General features: G+C 33.9%; 1 protein-coding gene across 2 annotated transcripts in view; it reads left to right on the top strand.

The window, feature by feature from the left end:
* Window positions 1-17,076, top strand: part of LOC150100727 (uncharacterized) — a 208,755-nt gene that overhangs the window by 74,759 nt on the left and 116,920 nt on the right. The window contains exon 5 of one of the 2 annotated variants that reach the window (XM_090401664.1): window positions 766-974. In XM_090401664.1, the coding sequence (XP_090257790.1) occupies window positions 766-974 (209 nt within the window). Of the gene's footprint in view, window positions 1-765; window positions 990-17,076 lie in introns of both variants that reach the window. The other variant, XM_090401663.1, reaches the window with a different exon arrangement.

The following is a 17,076-nucleotide window of genomic DNA, read 5'->3' as shown; positions in this document are numbered from 1 at the left end:
GTACAAAGGCGAATAACAAAGATGGTTTCATGACTGTACAATATTAGTTATGAGGATCGGCTGAGGGAATGTGGACTGCAGAGTTTGGTGGATAGAAAAAGGAGAGGTGATATGATTGAGACTTTTAAACTGTTGAGAAGTGGTTACAGGGTTGACACTGGGGAGTTCTTTCGCTTGGTTGAACAGCGAGAAGGAGTGATGACAAGTGGCAATCCCTGGAAGTTACGAAAGGAAACTGTGAGCAAGAGGGTGAGGGTGGTTTCTTTGCATGGAGGGTGATTGAACCATGGAATGCATTGCCTGATAGAGTGGTGAGAGCGAGAACAGGCAATGAGTTTAAGGAGTGGTATAATAGACTTTGTGTTTCTTAGAAAGGACCTCCTGTGATGAGTCTTTTGACTCCATGGAGGCCTGAATAATAATAATAATAATAATAATAATAAATTTTCCCCATTTTTAATGCATTAGTTAATTGGTGATAGTCAGGTAAGTACAATGAATCACTAGTGATGTCAGCCATTAATGTTTAATCTTGATTTTTGGACATTTAACATTGTGCATTCAACCTTAATATTTTATTACATTAATTTAGATGCAGTCACATGGTTAGCTAAGGATTGATAAAAAAAAAAAACATGGACTGTGTTTTCTAGATATTAGAATTTCATTGTTTATAACTATTGTGTTATTTCATGTAATAATGAGATTTGTAGTTCATATTTCATGAGTATTGTTGAGCTTCATGATTTCTCTTATTTATCATAGGGAAAATGTTCCCAGAATGCTGCCAGATAAAATTCATACTCCAGATTCTCTATCTGATAATTGTGCATACTCTGCATATTCTAAAAATGCACCAAAGGTAAACATTGCAAAGAATATAGAAAAGGAAACAAATATGGAAAAAAATTTTACCCAGCCATTGCCAGAACCTAAGAGTAATACTCCCAAATTAATTCAAGAACAGCTTGGAGGTAAACTTGGTCAAGGTACATCATTGTTTGCTGTTTAAAATATCTTTATTCAAAACACAATATTTTAATTAATGGAACAAAATTATACTGATATCACATATTAGGGAATATTTACATATCTCAAGACATAATGAAATCTTGAGCAGGATGAATATTGTCCATCTTGCTTAGAGAATCAAAATACTTCAATCAGGAATAAGAAGATAAGAAATTGAATAATTGTTAATTTTATCAAAAAGAAAAACTGAGCGATAGGCAGTTCAGGTGAAATCTGATATGTAAAAGAAAATTTACTTAAAAAGTCCAATATTATGATAAAAGGAAACTGCATACCAAATTTCATAGTCCTACCTTTTTCTTTCAGTGACAATCAAGTGATCACTCAAAATATCCTAATAATCATTTTTAGTGTATATTGAATTGACATTAGATATTATTGTAGTTAAACACAATATTTCATGACTAGTTTCTAGTCATGAAACTGTTTTTAATAACTGAAATGAATTTAGATGATAAATATATTATTTCAAGATGCTGAATTCAAATCTACAATCCAAAAATTTCCTTCACATAAGATATCATTATTAATTAGCTTAGCATTATTAATTCATAGGCTTTTAGAACATTTTATCATGAACTAGTCTATAATAATACAGAATTTTAAATTATTCTTACTCAATTTATTGTATGGATTGTAAAAGTATAATAGCAGTACTTGCAGGCCTAGTGGAAGCATGGCCTTGAACATATCTGAACATATTTCTTGATACAAGCAGAAGCTCGTATCAAGAAATAGTGTAATACTGCAACACAAACTCAGTGTGTTAGATTTCGCTCTTCTTTGAGTCTTTAATTTCTTTGTTATTATGATGTTACATTTAAGAGGCTGTACAACAAGCCTAGCTTGATTGTTATATGTGGGTTCATTTACAAGTGGTAAGCAGCATTCTAACATTGTTTGTGCACTAAGGACTTAATACTATCATTGCTTCGGCTGAAACTGAAGCTTAAGATAAAAAATTGACTTCTCACTCTTGTTTTACATCTCAATATTCATTTGCAGTGGATTCAGGAAAAGACTATTTAATAACTTTAGGTGATTTGGAAAGAATCAAAAGATCGCATAACAGATTGTTACTTCTGTAGAACTAATGTACATAGCCAGAATTTGATATCATACCCAAACTTGGAAACTGTCATAACACCAGTGCCTCCTTTAGATCAACTAGTACCTGTTCCCCCCATCACCAAGATATTTTGTTGCTAATAGATGACTATTTTGTTTCTAGTAAGAGGTTTTTCATTATCATCAGATGAAAGCATTTAGGAAGTGGTCAACAAATCTCATCTAATTGGACAAAAGAAATTAAATGAACTCTAAAACTTATGATCTCTTCCTAAGCTGTGAAACTTATTAGCTACAAGAATGAAAATTTTTGTTTTTAGAAATAGAACAAATCTTAGCTTTAAATGAGTAGAAGTCACATTACACGAAACAACAACAATTTGGTATAACAGTGGGACCAGTTTAAAAAAACTGTAATGGACAACAAGAGGAACTAAAATCCTAATTGGTATCATCTGTTGTTGGAAAAAGAGAGAAGCAAGTATTTAATTAGATCTTAAAATGACTGTCTCCCAGATTTTTTATAAATTTATATAGCCATACTTGTTGAGGTTTGGAGTATGTTTTAAAGCTGCTGCCGATTCCAAAAACAATCTCTCTGACTTATGACTTCTGTGTAGCATTTTTGTTTTCATAAATTCCTGGATGAGAAAAAAGAGTTTGTCCTTAGATGATGACCAGATGAGACAATTTGACATGTGGTTTAAATATAGTGTATAGCCGATATTTGTTAAGCACTCTAGATATCTTTTCAGATGTTCCATGAATGTATAGGATAGTAACAGTTTTGCTGTAGTCTTGTGTGATTGGCAATGGAAGGGATTTCTGGGGAGCGTTAGTATATTTTCTATCCTGTGGGGATTATAGCCATTGGCTAAGAAATTGTGAAGTGAGTGAGTTCAGTGGTAAGAACATTGTCATTAGAACAGATAGCTCTGTGAGTTAGTGTTTTTAGAATACCATACTATTGAACTGGATGATGGTGTAAATGTTTGTGCTAATATCTCCCTGTATGTGTGGGTTTTCTATAAACAGAAAAAGATAACGAACCATCAAAAAAAAAGTGCTGCACACAAGTCATAAGTCAGAGAGAGAGAGAGAGAGATTGTTTTTGGAATCAGCAGCATCTTTAAAACATACTCCAAATCTCAACAAGTATGGCTGTATAAATTTACCAAAAATCTGGGAGGCAGTCATTTTCAGCTTTAATTAATACTTGTTTCTATCATTTTCCAACAATAGATGGCATCAATTAGGATACTTTAGTTTCTCATGTTGTTTCATGTAATTTGACAAACTGTTCTTGTGCTTTGACGATGCTGGATATAATACCAGCGAAATATCAGCTAATAAGTTAATAAATGTTATTTTCTTATCTTTCTGTAATGTAATCAGTACCATTAAAATAAACTTTTAACAGTATTGATTTAACAATCGTAGCGTTATATTTTAAGAATGGATTTTACTGAAATTTGTTCTTTTTAGAGAAATAACTGAAGTTCATGATCCCAAAGTTTGATGCCTGTTTGTGGATTTTTCCTGAACTAGCTTATAATCAGTTTTGCTTTGCGATAGTAATGATCCGCTTTTATACCTGTCTAGTTCTCTAATCCATTATCTAACTCCATGACTAGTCTTTAAACAATACTGATCCCCCCCCCCTTTCAACCCATCTCCTCATTCTGTGCTCTAGGAGTTTCCTGAGCTTTCCATAATTACTGGCCTTGCAGTCCCATATATATCCTTTTGTCAGAAGTCCTTATAATCATGTTGTTAATAGAGATTTTATCATAGATTATTTAGAGATGTTTATATAGAGGATATTATCATAATATTAATCCTTATTTCTAATATTTTTTTTTCCCCGAGTGTACCTATATATTATATTGCACAAGGGTTCACTCCGATTGGTGCAATGACCTCTTTTTTTACTATTTCTTTCAGAATCCAAATAAATCACTGACTCAAGACCAAATACAAAATAAACACATTTAATAAAACACAAACACTAAAGACAAAGACAATGAAAATAGGCAGAATCATTGAAAATGTCAACTGTGTTGTGAATGGAGAACCTGTGGAACAAGTAAAACATTTCAGCTACTTAGGCACGATTTTTACTGAAGATGGTAAATTAAATATAGAAATAGACAACAGAATCAGCAAAGCTGGTATGGTGGGAAGTCAATTGAATAAATTCATATGGAATAAGAGAGAAATTAGTCGGAACACTAAATTAGCTGTATACAAGACGGTGTTCAAACCAGTTTTAATTTATGGATCTGAGAGCTGGGTCAGAAGTAAAACACTTGACCAAAGACTAGAGACCACAGATATGAGAGTCCTGAGAAAGATTATAGGCATGAACAGATGGCATCAATGGCAATATCATATTAAAAACAAGGATATTAGGAAAGAACTTGACATTGTCAGCATCCAGGAATGCGTTAGCAGAGCTAATCTCAGGTGGTATGGTCACTTAAACAGAATGGGCAAGGAAAGATTAGCAAAACAAGTGTTCTCTGCCAGGTTGGCAGGAAAACGACCCAGAGGAAGACCAAGATATAGGTGGATTGATACGGTACAAAGTGCCTTAGACGATTGAAATATAAGATCTGATAATGTTGGATTCTTGACAAGTAACAGACTGATTTGGAGGAAAATTGTAGATAGGAAATTAATAATGATGTAATTTTTTTCATGTAGTACTGTCATATTCTGTACACCCCTTGAGGATACATGGCAGGAATTTGATGATGATGATGACAAATATTACATAACTAACTATAAATTTAATTGGATCCAAGGATCTTAAGTGTAAGTTAAAAATAAACTTACACTTAAGACTAGACTAAATACTTTGTTTGCACAATGACAAAATGTTCATAGTTAGTTTCTCTCTCTCTCTGTGAAGGCCCTTCTCTGAAGATATATGACTTTATTCTTCATTTTCATGCGATCTTTCTCATCACTCATGTAGCACACAATAATTCTTTCTAACTCAATTCTGTCTCTTTTTAGTAGAAATAATAGTTAGATCCGGCGTCCTTAAGACAGATGAAACTTCCTAATCAGAGTTTTCTCGAATATTCCTTTAGAACATAAATAGCAATTTCTTCTTTTATTCACTAATCCTTATTGACATTAGTGAATTCACTAATGCTTAATCTTCCACTTTAAAAAATTCACAGTTCTATGATTCCCTTTTCGGAACCTACTATAAATCTTCCAATTAGCGTTTCCTCCAATATTCCTTTTAAAACATCTATAGCAATATTTTCTTTTATTTATTAATACTTATTCCACTTTGAAACTTCATAGTTCCACGATTCCTTTTTCAGAACATACTATTAATTTTCCTCCTACTGTCACATAAAAAAACTCAATTTCCTCTGATTCTAAATATCTGCTGGCCTGTGTTCTAATTTTCTCTCTGAACAATAAGTTGTTTTTCCTCTTTGTTACTGCGATACCGAATGCTTTCTGTCAGCTGTCAATCACACATCAAACTTCTCGGCGAGCATGTGCACTCCATGAAAGTGGCAAGCGAGAAATTAAATACAATGGCTGACACGTATATTACGTTAGCGTAACGAGGAATGTCTCTTCAAAACACAACACTTGATAATTTTAAACTACAATAAAATTGTTTAAAGTAACGCAATTATTCAAATCCGGTAAGTACAATAATTTTTTAACTGGTTTACATATCATTTTTGACAAAACAATTTCAATAACGGGCACATCGCAAGTGCTGACAATGCTTGTTATAAAACTAAAACTAATAAACATTCTAACATAAACAGTTTGTAAAAATATTCAGAATTTTAAATTATGATTATTTTTACAATGTGATTAGTCTTAGGTGCTAGTTAGAACTCATATTGAACAGTAATGGAATGAAATTCACAAGAAATGAATTAAAATAAATTTATTTTATAAATAAAAATAAATGCTTTGAATGTTTTGTCTCATTTGTATAGACATCTTCAGGGGTACAATATAAATAGTAACACCCACACGTGTGCACGCACACATTATTTTGCAAAATGAAACAGTAGACTCAAGTCTAGAGTTCTAGCTAGGAATCATATCCTCCATGGACACTAGTTGTAACTTGAGATGTCTAAATATTACTCTTTCCCATATTTTAGATAGTTTAACACATAAGTTTTTTTTTTTTTTTCTCTTCATTTGATTTTGTGTGTATGGTGTTCAAGACATGCTCTTCTAAACCTGACTGTCTGAAGTCATGATTATAGATGATTATAGATCAAAGCAGATGTTGGCTGATCTTCCAATCTGTCCATAGTAGGCTAACTTGCAGTTACAAGGAACCCTACATACCTGAAACTGAAAGAGAGAGAGAGAGAGGATGGAAATGGAGTTGGTCCTGTGAGGGGATGACTAGAGGAAGCGAGTTTTAAACTCTTGAATCCACTGAATAGATTTTTTTTTTTTTTTTTTTTTTTTAAATTCTGGTTATGTTTTCTAATGTGTCCTGGACATAGAGAATAGTGATGACATTACTATAATTTATATGTAGAGAAGGTCGAGGATTAAGCAAAGGATAAGACTTTTTTTGTTAATTCTGTCGTAACTATTAGATAAGAAAGTCTGGCACGTAAGGTTAAAATCAGCTGTTGGATGCCTCATTGGAACAGAGGTTAATAGCTCTATTAGTAATAGTTGTAATAATACCATACTCCTGTGTATGTGGAGGGGGGGGGGTGATAAGGAAGTTATTATTATTATCACCAGACCTCCATGGAGTCAAGAAACTCATTGTGGGAGGTCCCACTCTCACATGCACAGCTCGTCGTATCTCAACTGAAATGCATTCACTGTCCCTGCACTCACCACATTCTCAGGCAGTGCATTTCAATCACCCACCACTTTCCATGCAAAAAAAACTACTCATTCCCTTGCTCACACCCAGCTTATACAGCTTCCAGGGATGGTCTCTTGTTCCCCCCCCCCCCCCCCATCTCCAGATATTCTATGAAAAATCTCATCCACATTAATCTGGTAATTACCCCTTACTAACTTATACTTCTTGATCATGTCTCCCCCTCTTCCTTCTATCTACTAGGCTCAGTAATTTACATTCTCTCAGTCTGTCCTCATATTCCACATTCCAGAGACCAGAAACTTAGTCTCTGGACCCTCTCTAACATATCATCCTTTTGAAAACCTGGCAACCATATATGTGCACAGTAATCCATATGCAGCCTGATCAAAACCTTATAAAATGTAATCAAAATATCATTACTTCTACACATCAGTGTTCTCTGCATCATTCCCATAATCTGCTGTGTTGTCCTCATAATTTTAGAGAAATGTCCACCATAACCCACAAATTCATCTCCTCCTCCACCTCTAAAATATCCCAACAATCCTATACTCTGCACCCTCTTTGCTTCCCAAATTTTAAACCGTACACTTTGCAACATTAAACTGACATCCCCACACACTCATCCATTTTCAGACAGTCAATTTAGTCCCTCTTGCAAAGCTACTACATCTGCTCTACTTCTCATAACTCTCCCCAAAAATTGAGAAGTTACCATTTGGTAGGTGTGTTATTTAGGTATCTAGAAAGGCTAGACTATTGTTAATTTTTTTTTCCCCATAGTAAATTGGGTTTTCTTGATGCTGAACAAACATCCAAGAATTCAAGGAGGTTTATCTTATGTCTAGACTACAAGGCCAAATTTAGAACACATCATATATCTTAGCCAGATGGAAGGATTAAGTGGGGATGTTTCAAGGACTTGCATGTTAAAACTTTCCAGTAAAAATTGTGAAGGAGAAATGAAAGAGGAAAGCTCACTGCTCTACCTTCTATCTGTATATTTTATTCTTTACATTTTTTAAAAGTGCTAAGATATCATTCATGATGTAGATGAAGAGAGAAGTGATTCAAAGCTGATCAAAATATCAGAATCATTCATCATCGTCATCAAATTCCTGATATGTGGTTGTACAGGATAATTATGATGGTACTACATGAAAAAGTTGCACCATTACTAACTTCCAGTCAACAATTTTCCTCTAAATTAATCTGTTATCTGTCAAAATTCCAACATTATCATATTTTCTATTTTTGTCTTTTAGGGAACTTATAATATCAGTTCATCTATATCTTAGTCTTCCTCTGGCCAACCTGGCAAAGAACACTTGTTTTTCTGTTCTTTCTTCTTCTGTTCTGTTTAAGTGAACATGTCACCTGATATTAGCTGTACTAACTCATTCCTGAATGCTAACAATGGTAGTTTCTTCGTAATATCATCATTTTTAATGTGATATTGCCATTGATGCCATCTATTCAATCTACTAATCTTTCTCAGAACTCTCATATCAGAGGTCTCCAGTCTTTGATCAAGTGTTTTATCTCTAACCCAGCCCTCAGATCCATAAGTTAAAATTAGTTTTCATACCATCTTATATACAGCTAATTTAGTGTTTTGACTCTCTTATTCCATATAAATTTTTTCAGTTGACTTCCTACCATACCAACTTTGTTGATTCTGCTGTCTATTTCCATATTTAATTTACCACGGGGCAGAGCTGACTACTACCGGGTGCGTCCCCAAGTGGATCGGGGAACAGCCTTCAGATATGGAGGCTAGCTGCGATATAAGCAGAGCAATCTGGCGAATAAGCAGCCGTGGACCAACAGCGACTGAGCTATCAGGGCGTGGGGGAGCAGAAGTGGCAACTCTGTTTCACTTAAAACCTCACAAAGCCCAATGACAACTTGGTGACATGACGAGTAGTGCCGCCATTAAATAAGCATCTGCTGGGGTCACTGCCCCTGACATGGGGAAGCAGCATTGTCAGTACTGACACAAGATTGAAGCCAAATGATGATGGAAAAGCTTGTGATCAGAGATTTGCAGATGGCAATATGATTATATTGTGTACGTCTGTAATACTGCAGAGCAGAAAGCAAACGGAGAACTACTGCTCTACCTTATCTCCAGAACAACCACCATGGCGAGCAAACCCTTACAATTGGCCTCAAGTTCCCGGTGTCCCTTAAATGGGACAGGGGTGCGAAGAATCTCCGGGCTCAAAATGGTGTCCACTTTTAAAATTGCAACTTGGAATGTCAGAACTCTGTATGAAGCTGGCAAATTAAGAAATGCCACAAGAGAAATGAAGAGGCTGGGCATCCAGATTTTGGGAATTTGCGAAACAAGATGGCCAGGATCTAGAAAGTGTCAACAAGATAATACGACAATGTATTACTCTGGGAATGATGAGAACAAACATCGACATGGTGTAGCTGTAATAGTAGATGAAGAAATCAATAAATCAGTAATAAATTGAATTCCATTTTCTGAAAGGATAATGTTGTTACAACTTAAGGGAAACCCCGTTAACATAAATATCATCCAAGCTTATGCACCCACAGCTGACAAAAGTGAAGAAGATGTTGAAGAGTTTTATGAATACCTAAAAGAGATTAAAAACCTAACAAAGAAACATGATATAAACATAGTGATGGGTGACTTCAATGCAAAAGCGGGAAGAGGGGGTGATGGAAAAATTGTTGGCGAACATGGCTTAGGCACCAGAAATGACAGAGGAGATCGCCTAGTACAGTTCTGTCAGGAAGAAGATCTAATAATAGCAAATACCTGGTTTAAACTTCCACCCAGAAGACTGTACACTTGGAAATCGCCTCAAGATAACCAACATAACATTGTCAGAAATCAAATTGATTATATACTGATAAATAAAAGATTCCACAGTAGTATAAAGAGTGCAAAGCCTTATCCTGGAGCAGATATCTCATCAGACCACAATCCCATAGTTGCAGAAGTACGTCTTAGATTAAAATCAGCTAAAAAATCACAAAAGAAGAAAAAGAAAATTGATGTAGAAAAACTGAAAGACCTGAACATAAATAAAAGTGCCAAGACACGGCTTAACCTGCGATTACAACAGATTAACATAGAAGAAAATAAAAGTGTGGAATCTCTTTGGAATAGTAAAGAATGCCATCATAACAACAAGTATTGAAGAAGTAGGTTATGTGAATAATATAAAACAACAGGAATGGATGACAGATGAGATTCTTTCTCTTATTGATACAAGAAGAATGTACAAAAACAAAGACCTAGCCAGGTATACAGAAACACATAACATCATCAAGAAAAAAATAAAAGAAGCCAAGGAAAATTGGATGAAAAATTTATGTACTGAAATTGAACTGCTTCAGAAGAAACATGGTAATTTCAATCTGTATAAGAAAATCAACGAAATTTCTGGAAAACTGAGGAAAAAGCAAATAGTGTCTCTAAGAGACGAAAATGGAAAAATAGTTCTAGAAGAAGAGAATAAAGCACAGATTTGGATAAAATATGTAACAGAACTTTTCAATGATACTAGACAGAAGCCTATAAATATAAAAGATAACATTCAAGGACCAGCAATCATGAAATGCGAAATAGAGAATGCTATACGAACAAATAAAACAGGAAAAGCCAGTGGACCAGATGGTGTGCAAACAGAATTTTTAAAATTAATAGAACCAGATAACATCAAACTTCTTGAAAAACTATTTAATAAAATATATGAAAATGATGAATTTCCATCAGATTGGCTCAAATCTACATTTATCACTATCCCAAAGAAACCCAAAGCGAATTCCTGTGGTGACTTCCGACTTATTAGTCTAATGAGCCAAACATTAAAAATATTTTTGAAAGTAATTCAGAATCGTATTTATAGAAAAAGTGAAGAAACTCTAAGTGAAACACAATTCGGCTTTCGGAATGGTTTTGGTGCTAGAGAGGCCCTTTTCTGTACCCAAATATTGATACAAAAATGCATAGAAAAACAGAAATCTGTCTTTATGTGTTTCATAGATTTTGAAAAAGCATTCGACAAAGTCAGACACACTAACTTAATAGAAGTCCTTCAACAAATAAGGCTAGACGAACAAGACATAAGACTAATAACAAATCTGTATTGGAATCAGTCAGCTACCGTTCAATTAGACAACATTACCACCAGTGATATTAACATCAAAAGAGGAGTGAGACATGGATGTGTGCTTTCACCACTCCTGTTCAACATATATGCAGAGGCAATCTTTAAAAAAGCATTGGAAGAATGTCCAGAGGGAATCACAATAAATGGAAAGATTGTTAACAACCTACGATATGCAGATGACACCGTGCTAATTGCAGATAATATTATGGATCTCCAAAAACTCATTGACAGAGTATACATAGAAAGCCAAAGAATGGGAATGAATATAAACATCAACAAGACAAAGTACATGATCATCAGCAAACATCCACCCTCATCAATGAAACTGACACTCAATGGGAAAAATATTGATCAAGTGTCAAGATATAAATATCTTGGTTGCTGGCTTAATGAATGGTGGGATCCAGAAATAGATATAAAGACAAGGATTGAAGTTGCACGGCAGTCCTTCATGAAAATGAGAACACTATTCTGCAACAAAGACTTAAACATGGAAGTCAGATGCCGAATGCTGAAATGCTACATGTGGTCTATTCTGCTCTATGGAGTTGAAACATGGACATTGAAGGCGACAACCATCAAGAAAATCGAAGCCTTTGAGATGTGGCTATATGATGAGAAGAATGCTAAAGATATCATGGACAGAAAAAATTACCAATGAAGATGTCTTAAAATCCATTGGCAAAGCTAAACATCTTGTACAAATAATCAAGAAACGAAAAACATCATATCTTGGCCACATCATGAGAAACAGCAAATACCAACTTCTACAAACTATTTTGATAGGAAGAATTGATGGCAAAGGAACTAGAGGAAGAAAAAGAATATCATGGTTTGACAACATCAAGACGTGGACAGGAAAGAGCAGTGCACAACTGCTGAGATTAGCACAAGAACGCAGTTTGTTCGCCAAGATGGCCGCTGACCTTCGATAGAAGATAGCACAATAAGAAGAAGAATTTACCATCTTCACTAACAATTTTCCCTAAATAGGTGAAATGTTTTATTTGTTCTATAGGTTCACCATTCAGGATACATTTGATGTTTCAATGTTTCTGTATATGTCTTTATCTTTTTATTGCTGATTTTCATACCAAATTTATTAGAACAGTTATACAATTTACTCAGGGAATCTTGCAGACTTGTACTGGATTTATTCAGAAGTATAACATCGTCTTCATACAGTAAAGAGCTAAGATTAACATCACCAATTTTGATTGGTGATGTTAATCTTCACCAATATTATTGTGATTAACATTACCAATAAAATTGGTAATGTTAATCACCAAGATCAAAAACAATGAAAGCATTAATGCTGTTATTTCATTCATTCCTTTGCTGTTTTAATTCTATTAAACATTCAACATTGACTTCTCAGAGAACGACCATGGGGTGATCGCCCATGCCAGATGGGCGATAACCTCATGGTCGCCTTTGCTAATTGTAGGATGATTCATCAACATCCCCCCCCCCCCATTGTACAATGGGGGGGTTGATGGTTCTCTGGTGATATGATCAAATCCAAGACCTTGATCTTCATATACTCTTTGTTATGTACTTTCTAACGTAGTTGTTTCTCAAAAAACTTAAGACATCATTTTCCTTGTCCAGTGCCATCTCTTCATCATTAGCACACTTAAAATCACTTATAATATCACTCTTTTCTTATTTGCTAAGCCATTGCTTATACATTTCCTTGCCACCACTCTACATTCCCAGGCATATAGTACATAGTGAACTAAATTTCATCCTATTCACCTCCACTTCTTGCATATCCACATTGTGACTTAACTCCTCTGCTATCATCAAGCATTTCCCTTTGTATCTCACAGAAAACATCTTAAATTCCATCCTATTTATTCTAGTCATGTGGTTCTCATCCAACCACATTCACTTATTCTAACAATTTTCAAGTGAATGTACTTATCCAGTGCAACAATTTTATTCTCCCCTATTTCTGATAACTGGACATTTTATAGAAAACTGTTCCTAACAGGAAAACTGTCAATATCAGATATTCAGGCACTCTATGAATCCACCTCCTGCAATATGACACACATCAAACAATAGTCCATTTCTTGCCAGGTACTTTGTAACTGGTCAACAGTTATTGAATTCACTGCTCCTACAATTTGATGCTGAAGAGTCTTGCAATGTAGTGGGTAGAAGTAGCATGTAAGCATTATCTTTAATGAATCCCAAAGACAAAATTCACAAAGGGGTTAGGTCTGGAGACCTGAGTGGCCACTTGCACAGCACAAGATCATTTGTCCCACTTCAACCCATCCAGCAGTCAAGAAGAGTTGTGTTGAGATAATTACAGACATTACAGCAAAAGTGAAGCAGCTCCCCATCTTGCATGAAAATGCAGTCAGCAGAGTCATCTTCAAGTTGAGGAAACAACTGGATTTATAATATATCGAGGTATAACTGTTACACATCCAGTTATTACTATTGTCTTGGCAAAGAAAACAGGCCCATAAATTTTCCTGCAAGAAATGATACAAAACGTTAAACATGTTCAATTTTGGTGAATTTCTTTCATATGTTCAATGTTTTTACGTGGATGTTCTGTCCCCCATATTCTCATGTTATGACAGTTCACTTCACCACTTAAGCTAAAAGTTGATTCATCAGAAAACAATGAGTCATTACTGCAAAGGCATCATCTTCCATGTCATCCAACATTTTTATGCAAAAGTCTAACCTTTTTCTTTTCTGTAGGATGTAGTGCCTGCATTAACTGCAACTTGTAGCCTTTCATATGCATTTGTTTCCTGAGAACATGCCATACTGTTTGAGGAATTTCTAATTCCTTTCTTGCATGACTTGTGGATTTCCTTGGGCTGCATATGAATGTTTTTCGAATTCTTTCAACATTAACTTCAGAAACACATGACGACCTGAACTTTTTCCTTTACAGATGCATCCCTCTTGAAATTTTTTGTACCATGAGTAAATTTGCATATGACAAGGAGGTTCTTTCTTAAATTGAGTGTGGATTTATGTTGAACCATAATTACGGAATTACACATTGCAAATTTGATAACACAAAATGCTTTCTCCTGCAGAGATGCCATTTTTGTTAACTCTTTGAGCAAGCGACTGAAGGATCTGTTTGTTTCAAGTGCTTACAGCACACTCTAGTAGCAAGAGCCTGCTACTAGAATGTGAGAAAAAGTAAATTCTCATAGTTTTTCCTATCTGGCAATGTATAACACATGTTTGTATCATTAGAAATTTAAAAAAAAATGCAAATAAGTACAATCCACTTGTTCATTTTGAATAATCCTGTAGTTTTGACAATGGAATATTTAACCTTTCTACAGATTACATAATGTGAGCTCAAAGGGAAAAATATTTCTAGTATAGTTGAATTAATTTCTGAGGGATGACAAATAATATATATACATATACACTCAGGTCTCTTTTTACGCATATCTTTTTTTTTTTTTTATGCGGTTTTGAAGTTATGTGGTGCATAACTTTTTGTTATGCACCACATAACTTCATTTGTTTAAATTTTTTATATGCGGATTTCTGTGGAACGCATTTTCTGCATAAAAAGAGACCCGACTATATATATAAAAAAAAAAAAAATGAATATATAACACTCAGCAAAAAAGTTCTATAATTTTGTTCAGCTATATGAGAACTTCCTTTTCAGCATTTATCTCATTATCTTTGTTTGTTTTATTATTTTGTTATTTGTTTTTACCCATTCAATATTCATTCAGTCTGTTTTATCCTCAAATTCTGTGGATCATGTTCGCCTGGTTTGCTGAGTAGTTATCTTATCTGCTCTCTAGCCAAGAGCTGCAGGTTTGAATCCCACCAGGGGCATGGATGAATGTTTGTGATTGTTCTACTAACTGTTTACCATATGTACTGCTGTAACTGTGTCCTGGTACAGTATGACCCTTGATATCTTTGCACCATAAAAATCAAAAATAACTGTGGATGTGACAACAAAAGAAGTTGAAGATCTCACTTGGTTATTCTTCTTGCATATATCTCCTAGCAAACAAGTTTGATGATAAACTGCTTTCTTTCATTTCTGAAGTGGGCATGAAAATAATCACTGATATTAGGAATAGAACATTTAAGCAGATCCAAGGAAATGAATTTTACTGTCGATTTTGTCTTGCTTTACGGAATATATATATATATATATATATATATATATATATATATATATATATATATATATATATATGCCTACACATTTTATATATATATTTTATATATATGTAAAATCTGTAGGCATTCTTGCTTCCTATTTGAGCATATAGTATTCTTACTTATGCATATGAAGGCTTGATACCTTGTATTGTTCTTCATTGTCAATTTCATGGTTCTTCCTTAGAAAATAGAGATAAAGATCCATGTGGCGATTACACTGATTTTAACATAGGAAAAATGTTATAAATAGATATAACATAATATATATGCACACACAGCATTTTTCTATATAGTTCCATAAGGAATACAATATTATGATAAGCAAGCTGAGTATTTAATCATTTAAGTTTCTTTTTGTGTCACCACTACTTAACCACATATCAGTTATGGTAATGCTAAGTGTAAAATTCTTTTAATAAATGTGTACAAAAATAAATTTTAAAAACAAACGTTTTGTCATATAATTAAATACTTAGTTCATATTTATGAAATATATATACTCGATATTTTATAATACTGTAAAAAAAAAAAAAAAAAAAACATGATAAGCAAATTACAGTTTATATGAGGTTGTTATGATATCTGTACACCTTGAAGACACATAATTAATCAGATTTCTGATGAAGATGACGATTTTTATACCACAAGAGTCCTAATGCTGAATCCCATAGTATGTTGTCCTCATACCCTGGCTTTTTGAAGAATCTCCTTTAAATACCTCTTCCTGTCATCTCTCAGTAAACCAATTTCCTGCCTATCTCACTAGATGATTATCGATACCTATAGGGAACATTTAAGTTGATAGGCTAAATTGGAATGCTATCAGTGGCCTTGATAAAATCCAAATGAATTACACTATAACCATTGCTCTGATTCTCTTGTTACTTCTTCATGAAAAGTAGACAAATTTGTCTTAAGCAGTCTCTTATTTGTCTTAAAAGTTATGTTGAGCCTTGCTCACCAAACAATTCCTGTCAAGAATATCCTGGAAGTGGTTCTGGATTAAATTTTTCATTACCTTGTTTAAAACACTAAGAAGAAGACAGAAGTACTGATATATAATATATTCTTTGTTTTGCAATCACCCCCCCCCCCCAAAAAAAAAAAAAAAATTCCACTTAGATTAAACTATTCTCAATCTCAATGAATTTCAATGATCCTGTCCCTTCTGTGATAAAATTTTAATTGATTAATTAACCCTAACATACATATGTTAACTACCAAAGGGAAGAGATAATCCCCACCTCCAACCCTATCAATTCCGAACAATTTTGAATGATCCAGTCATGACTGGATCATTCAAAATTGTTTGGAAGAACTCGTTCGCTTAATTTGTTTATATTATCCTTATCCCTTCTCCTTTTTTTATTTTTTATCATATCAATCTGCTTTTTTGGATTAAGCTTAGCATTTTTAGCTGTTCATAATTCAAATTTTGCTTTGTAGTCTTTTAACAGTTAATGCTAGTTGCTTTATTTCATACTTTCTGATTGATTTATCAGATTGATATTCTGTCAGTAACGTTTTCTTATCATGTATTTCTTTAAGAACTTGATTATTCATCTATCCGGTTCCAGATATTGTAAAATTTAATCTTAGGAATGAATTTAAACATTAAATTATGTAAGGTGTCTTAGTATTAATCAGTTTCGCATTAATATCTTCTATTTCATACTTCTTAATTCGTTTTACTTACCATCATATTTAGCTTTTTTGAAATTCACCCTTGATGCTTTGTAATTATTCCCTTAGTCATAATTTCTCTTTCAAGGTTCTCAAATGATCACT

Source organism: Typopeltis vanoorti, chromosome 12 (assembly GCF_054136105.1).
Source record: "Typopeltis vanoorti isolate ZY-2024b chromosome 12, IOZ_Tvanoo_1.0, whole genome shotgun sequence".
NCBI classification, from domain to species: Eukaryota; Metazoa; Arthropoda; class Arachnida; order Uropygi; family Thelyphonidae; genus Typopeltis; species Typopeltis vanoorti.
This window is presented reverse-complemented; position numbering and strand designations above follow the sequence as displayed.